General features: G+C 40.6%; 1 protein-coding gene across 1 annotated transcript in view; it reads right to left on the reverse strand.

Moving 5' to 3' along the window:
- Positions 1–1,409: 1,409 nt before the first annotated feature.
- The window catches only part of FAR1 (fatty acyl-CoA reductase 1), a 98,662-nt gene continuing 92,165 nt past the window's right edge, over positions 1,410–7,906 (reverse strand). Inside the window, exons 12-14 of the mRNA XM_018559746.1 lie at positions 6,570–6,699; positions 4,925–5,052; positions 1,410–1,834 (exon numbers count right to left, since the gene is read on the reverse strand). Of these exons, the coding sequence (XP_018415248.1) occupies positions 1,672–1,834; positions 4,925–5,052; positions 6,570–6,699 (421 nt within the window). The 3' untranslated portion in view covers positions 1,410–1,671. The remainder of the gene's footprint in view (positions 1,835–4,924; positions 5,053–6,569; positions 6,700–7,906) is intronic.

The following is a 7,906-nucleotide window of genomic DNA, read 5'->3' on the forward strand; positions in this document are numbered from 1 at the left end:
ACTAAACATGAGATTGTAATCCATCACGGGAGCGAGCTTGGAGCGGTGACTACTTTACAACACACACAGGGACCATGGGGAAGAAAAGTAGCCCCCCTCCAGAAGGAAGGACAGTGTCAGCACCAATTCAGAGTTGATTGGAGGATCTACAGCCGAGTGATACACAAATAACTATGTTAATAGTTGAGGTACTTGAATGTATTTTTTAAGATTTAGCTTCCGAGTTTAGTGTCACTTCAAACTTGCATCGGTGCAAACAGCGATGAGGTACAGTAACCCACAGCAACACAGCAGACATCTTTTATATTTTACCATATTCTTCTAGGACCTCCGATCGGATGCTATGGGCCTGCACTATGCTGTGTAAAGCCCTAGAAGTGTTGTGTGACAGTAAGAAACAGTTAGTGAAATAGTTACAATACAAAGATGATAAAAAGATACAGATACAAACAAAAGCTGGCTTTGGATCCATCAACTATAACAAAAACGGAAGACTGTTAACAGCCTTTAAGTAATTGAACTTCTTGAAAATATTTTTTGTTTTATTGTACAAGCACTACAAAAAACAGAACTTGCAACTGATCAGTGACAAGTAGATAATTTAGTGGTTACTTGGTTATGCCACACTTCTGTGAACAGATACAGACCAAAGAGTTGAATTTATTCCCCGTGAATATACCAAGAAAAAAAACAAAAAAACCTTCATAACCGTTTTAAATGTTTGGTTAAACTGATGCAGTTTAAAGAATTTAAGGTTGAAAAGGAGGAAAAAGCAGAAACATAATATAAAAATGAAAGAAAGAAAAAAAAAAAAGAAGAAGCAAAGCAGAGCTGGGATTGGTAGTATGAAAAAAATGAAACAAAAACATAAAAAGGGAAAAATAAAATAAAAAATGCTTTGAGAAAAGGAGGCAGCAGATGTAAAATAGGCTTAGTGGCAGAGGCACAATCCAATAGACAAACTGTAAACGGATGAAGTAGAACGCCATTTTCCAGTAAAAACATGGATTTTAATTAAGGGCAGCAGTTGAAATTGACCTGGCCAAATTGCAGCTGACAATTTTTGGGATTGTAATCCACCTATAGCACTTGCTGACAAATAATCTGCCTTTGTGTACTGCTCTGAAGGTTTGGTTACTTAAGAAATGTTTTCGGCATTCCTTGTGACTGCCGTTATGCAAGAATGCACAAAAACAGATTTACCGTCAACTACCATAACAAGAATAAGGAAAATTGGTCATGAATTGGATTGACAAAAGTTGATTACTTGGCTGCTCCAGAAAGCTGGCATTATACTTTAACCATACAAGTCAGCACCAATTAGACCCAAAGGAAGAGAATTTACATCAGACTTAGTGAAAACCTGTGTACAGGTGAAGAAAGGAGCGCTGCTTCTAAAAAACAGCATCTCAAATGGAATTGAGGTTTGGAAATTTGCAAGCAAATTTTGGAAAACCATTCTCTTTGATGCTGGTTCGGTCTGTGTGGTTCATTACTAAGGTACACTTGAATTACTCTATCATGTTATCCTGGACCTAGGATGGCAGCATGGCTGTATATAAAGACATGAAGAAAAAAAAAAAAAGAAGACAGACACAGATCGGGTAACGAGAGTCTGTGCAGGTCGCCGCTGTGTGCATAGATGTCCAAACTGATCAGTGTCCAGTGTCTTCAGTATCTCATGGTGCTGGATGCTCGGAAATAAGACAAGAACTTGAAACACAAGCTAACCACAAAATACCAGATGTTTCTTGCCATTTGTGATCTTGCGATAAAGACGCGCCAGATTAGAACCACCAGGATGGTGTTGAATCCGTAACGAATGTTCCGTAACCTGAAGTGCAAACATGAGCATTAAATACATTTTGTCACATGTGATGCTAATCACTTACTCTAGTCGCAGCCATGCTGCAGTGATCAGTAATAGATCTTCATCTCCTCTAAGCCAAGAAAGCAGCATGGGGCAATGTGATGTGAACACTATAGAATTATTCACATGGAATTTCCCATTGCATTTGAAATTGGACCTGAACTTAAAAAGTGAAAATTTGCTAGAGGGCATCTAAAAATGCTAAATGTGCCTAAGCAGTACCCTGAAATATTTAGCTTTTGTCTTCAATTACCCCTGGAAAAAAAACATTGCACTTACAGTGCCTTCAATTATGTCTAAGGTCCTGTTCACATGAGTTTCAGGTCGGGTCAGGTGCGGATCTGAAGACGCGGTGCTATGTGTTTTGCCGCGTTTTTGATGTGTTCCAGTTTAAAAAAGTTATTTTTTTGTTTGCTGGAGTGGGGCTGTCACTATGTTAGCTGTAGTGCGTTTTGCGTTTCCGGACCGTACAAAATGCGACATGCAGTATTTTTCTGTCGTAACCTGAACGGACTTGCGCACATGAGAACTGTAGCCCATAAAACACATAGGGATACACTGGGATGCATTTTTAGTGCAGAAGCGTACGGATCAGGTCAGCACAGAAAACGGACATCGTGTGAACAGGCCCTAAAGCCAAAGCCTTTTTTACCCCATTTTGGATAGAGTAAGGAAGAGTTAAAACCTCTGGGTGTTTTGTAATTTTTAGCTCATTAGGAAGATTTTCTTTCACTTTGACTTGAACACTCAATAGGAAGTGAGCATATGTTCTCTTAGGGCCGGTTCACAACGCAAAGTCCATGTTCCAGTGTGTTCAGCCTCTGGAACACAAGCCAGCCGGCTCCCTGCATTCAAGGGCGTGGCGGTGCATTGAAGTCAATGGCACCGCAGCCAAGCACTATCTTTGTAGATTGCACTGGACCGGAATGCAAGCACTAATGTGTCTGCGTTCCCGGGTGCAGGCGATCACACTGCGGACGGGTGGGATGGGCGTGGCTGCAGTGCCATCAAGCCCTCTCCCACCCCTGAAAGGAAGCCGGCAGACCACGTTCCAGAGGCATAACGCACTGGAACGCTGAGTTTGTGGCGTGAACAGGCCCCTAAGCTGGCCATACACCTTACAATTATCGTTCGGTTTCTTTCACTCGAATACCCCATCATGCACAGACCAATGTGGATTTCGATTATCGTTCATTAGCAATACTAAATGATCGAATGTCATCGCTCGACAGAACAGATTTTTGCTTGCGCATGTGCAGTGCCCATGTTGCGATTTTTTTTCGCACTGATCTATCTATTTTTGTACGATTCGAAAAAAAGTTTTCCAGCCTGACCGCTCGAGGAAATTCGACTAGGAGTACAGTTCACTTCCTATCAACTGGCCGATTATCGTATAAAACCCCGATCGTGTTCGATTTCCAAATGATAATCGCAAGGTGTATCGCTAGCTTTAGACAGATGTCACAGAAACGACGGTCTTTATTTGAAAATGTCCTCTCTATTCCTACTGTGGTGACAAATCAATATTTAGAATTTTCCCTCACATTCATTCACCATTAAATTTGTGATTACGAAAATAGGAGCGAGCGAGAGACAGAATCTCTCTCATGAGGGCACAGACAAGGATAACTTAGATTCAACCTCCGCTCCCACACTATTGCCAAAAATTAGTGCAGAGGGGTTTCACCGCCAAAAGGTGGCACTGCACAATATTAAAGGAGAAATGGCTAGAACCCCTTAAACCCTTCATTTTGGGCTTCATTCATAAAAAAGTTTGTCTGGCGTATAGACTATAGGAAATTCCTAGAAGTTTTATAAATGAAACTCTAAAACAGGAGGTGTTAGTGGCCTATCCCTGCAGCAAATCTAACAACTCTGTTTTTAATACTGGTTATTTCTGCTTTAGGGATAATAACCTGACCGCTCTACCAAAATCTATAAAAAAAAAAAGAAGGCTAAGGTACGGCTGCCTCCGACTGCTAGTCTCTCAATATTTGGAGTGAGATTTGGTGATGTCAGTACTGTGCTGCTCACTATTCTCCCTTAGAGGGACCTGTACCTGAAGACCTGCAGCCCAGGGATCTCCCCGGTTCATTCATTCTGTGGATATGCGCTTCCTCTATCTCTCCTACTGCTTTGAATATTCCCTCACCAGTCATCAAATCTGATTTGAATATTCCCTCACCAGTCATCAAATCACCAGACATCATGGGGAGCAGCTCTGACAAGCTACCTCTGCCAAGATGGTCACCTCCACACAGAGACATAGGGGTTGATTTACTAACCTAAACACACGCACGCACCAGGTGTGTGTGATTTTCACACAGCAAAACGTATTTATCAACCAAAAAGTCTCTAAAAGCATATTTCCACTAATGCCATATATGGAAAAATCATGCACATGATGCATATATAATGCTGCTTCACAGTTTAGACAAAAATGGTTAGCTCATGCATTTACATTCCTGCATTCATCAACGCAAGCAACATAACATAGAGCTAATTTACACCACATTACCTTGCAATTCATTGCAGGGCTTTGCACAACACACCTGCTGGGTGTGTACACACTACAAAGGTGTTTCGATTCCTCCCATAGATCATGCTGGGAGGGAACACACTACAGAGGTGTATACACGTTCGTGGTGTGTTTAAAAGCTTAGTAAATCAACCCCATAGTATGGAACAAGACATGGTATTTCATTAAGGGGGAAAGATTAGCTGCTCCATTGTCCTCTATCTGCCTTTTTTGGGGAGCAGCTTGCACACTTCAGGTCCTCTTTAAAAAAAAATCAACACATTGATATTTTTTATCAAATTATTAAGCAACTGTGTGAGAAAATTTCCTTTGTTATTTTATATCTTCTAGACCTTTAAGGTGGCACCATATTATCTTACAAGAGGTCTAGGCTCCTGCTACCGCCTGACCAGTCAACATGTGACACCTATAGTGAGGACAATACTGGTCCACATATTACACTTTCGGAAACTTTCCTCTACAGTAAACACTAATAAAAGACTATCATGCAAGACTGATACATCAGTGCAACTTACTTGTTTAAGTGCTTCCTGGCTGCTGGGAGTCCTGACATTTCCTCATTCAGAACATATTTTTTGGTTCCCATGCAATAATTCTCCATGTATTCTGCCCAGTGCAACTGCCGGACATCGAAGTTAAACACCTGCAATGAACCAGACATTTTATACATTATTCTGATTGAGTAGATATGTTTTATGGGGCACTGAGGAAGCAATGCACACCATGGAAAGAAAACAATTGTGTAATTACGTCTATTCTTTACCTAAACTCACAGGATTTTTCTTTTTTAATAAACTGGGGTTACTAGTTGGGGTGAGAGAATGGATGAAAAACACCCCACAATTAAAAATAAGCAGAGACTGAAGTACATTTGTCATAAATAAAAATGATGGCAACAAGTAGTGCCAAGAAAACCTGAAACATTCAGTAGAAGACTTGAAGCAGGTGCCCTGGGTGCCAGGATCTAGCAGCACCCCTCAACGTACTTCAGCGGTGAACAAGTCAATGTGAAATTCAGGAGCCAGCCTGTCCAATCCAGGGGCCAGCAGGATTTTCTTAAGCTACTAGAGAAAACCTCAAAAGTTAGGTGAGCTGTAATTTTTAAGTATTGGCTACATGGCTCCTGGGATTTGTATGTCCCTGACGAACTTACATTTTACTTCTTGATCTTGTCAAATGTATGTCCCTGACGAACTTACATTTTACTTCTTGATCTTGTCAAATGACTGGGTATCGGTAGACTGTCACCCATCTCTGACTGACTAATTTTGGCGGTTATACATGTTTTATTTCTGTTCATTTGAGCCAAAGTTTCAGGAACATATTTTGACTGACTCATTTTGGAGGAGCCACTAGCAGCAGTGTTTTGTTCTGATGGATAAGACTGCTTCTTTCAGGATTAGACCTAAAAGTAGGAATGTCCACTTGCCTACATCTCTATACTTCTATGCTTGTGAGAACCATGTGTGCATGCTTACGAAAAGGTCCACAAAATGGTGCCCACATATGACAATAGCCTCTGATGTTTAGAAAACCGGTCAACTATTTTGTTATCATCTTTGTTAGCTAGGCTAACCATTCTCTACCCCTTCAATGGTTTCATTATGTTACTAAGGCACAACTTTCCTGACTTTGGGTTCACTTACCACTGGCATAAAATGCAGCCCTTCTATTATCCTGTCATTAGCCAGGAATAAACTATTGGTGAACGGAGAGATGACACCTGGGTGGGGGCTAGTTTTCATGTCAATAGATGCTGAGGTCTTAGTATTTGAGTGAAACCAAGATCAGAGAGGCACTGCAAGCATTAAGATTTGCAAAGATACAAAGATTAAGTCAACAAGTATTTGACTCCGATGTTTCCACTTCTAGCTATTTAAATCTTAACCAGTGGTTGTCAACATTTAAAGCCCATTTAAAAATGTGGTGCCCTAGGACTCCACTGCATACACTAAAGTGCTGCATGTGGTCCTTGGGTCAAAGGTTGGGCAGCTAAACTAAAGTGCTGCATGTGGTCCTTGGATCATAGGTTGGGCAGCTAAACTAAAGTGGGGAATGTGGTCCTTGGGTCATAGGTTGGGCAGCAGGGATCTTAACCAATAGTACGAATGTACCCTGTTATGAAAGATGAAGTACTGTGCGGAAACAGTGGGTGTTTACCTTTTTGTCTTCGGAGCCGAGCTGGTTCATTAGCATGTTGGTGTTCTCATTGTTCCACACCCACGAGTTACTTGTAAAGTATTCCAACAACATCATGGCCTTGTGTAGACGTGTGATAGTCTTCATCATCCTTAACCGAAACAGGGACCACAATGATTACCAGAAGTAAAATGCAATATGGCAGCTGGGGGCTGCCTGAGATGCCCCAGACCCTTTATCCTGGCCAAATTTTGCAATCTGACTGTTCAATCGCCTTTAGATTTAAAAATAGCTTAGTAATCAAACTTCTTCCTAAACAATTTAGACCCTTGTGATATACAGTTGGTTAATCTAATGGAGACTGTACTATCAGATTGCAGCCAACTGTTACCACACTGCAAAATGTACACATCCCCTTTTGTTCAGATTTATGTCCAAACAGCAAATTTATACACACATACAATTTGTAGATTATACACAACCAAACTACACTTCCCATTATATGTCAAAAACCCCATTCTGCAGTGTAATAACAAATAAAGCATTTATTTTCGCTGGCAATTAGAAATAAATAAAAAGCAAGCAGTTGAACTTGCATAAGTGAAAGATCAAGGAGGAACAGACAGAGCAGGAAAAGTGAATTACTGAAGGAGTAATCAGCTTTATACAAGGATTTTGCATTATGTCTTTAGGAGTGGAGTTCATTTTCTGTACTGAGAGAGCTTTCCATAAGACTAAAGGAAACAAAAGTAGGGTGCATGCCTGAATAATCAGTGCTTGTGGAGGAGGAGAATACGGATACCTGCATTCTGAAAGGTTGATAAATCCTAATTTGCTTAAAACTAATTTATATAAAAGGCGATCTGGCTTGCTGTACTCCAGTAAATCTAGTCAACCTAATTATTAATGATTGCCTCGAGGATAAGCACGCTCTCAGAATGAACCTGCTCATTGTACTAACTTCAAATAATAACATATAAAAGCATATCTTATTCTCAGAACAGACTATCCGGCCTGCTCAGTACCATATTCATTAACTTCATTACTCTCACCCTACTCAAGACAGCCAATATTTTCTATAAAACTCTCTGCACATGCTGGATTTTAATCTGAAAGCTAAACTCCTAAAACAGATAATTGCACAGTTGAAATATATTCATGTGAAATACTTTGCAAAGGATTTAAAAATTCTAGCCAACCTCTGACTGAAGCAACACTAAGCAATCCATTTATAATGGAGAGCTAGTATCGCTTAATGGTTTCTGTGATACTCTGCTCAGCTATGAACACAGTGGCCTGCATTTTACAGCCCATTAATAAAATGCCGACTGTGGTGTGGAGCCTGCTGTGTCCAAAGG

This window comes from Nanorana parkeri, unplaced genomic scaffold, assembly GCF_000935625.1.
Source record: "Nanorana parkeri isolate BGI_ZX_2015 unplaced genomic scaffold, ASM93562v1 scaffold414, whole genome shotgun sequence".
Lineage (NCBI taxonomy): Eukaryota > Metazoa > Chordata > Amphibia > Anura > Dicroglossidae > Nanorana > Nanorana parkeri.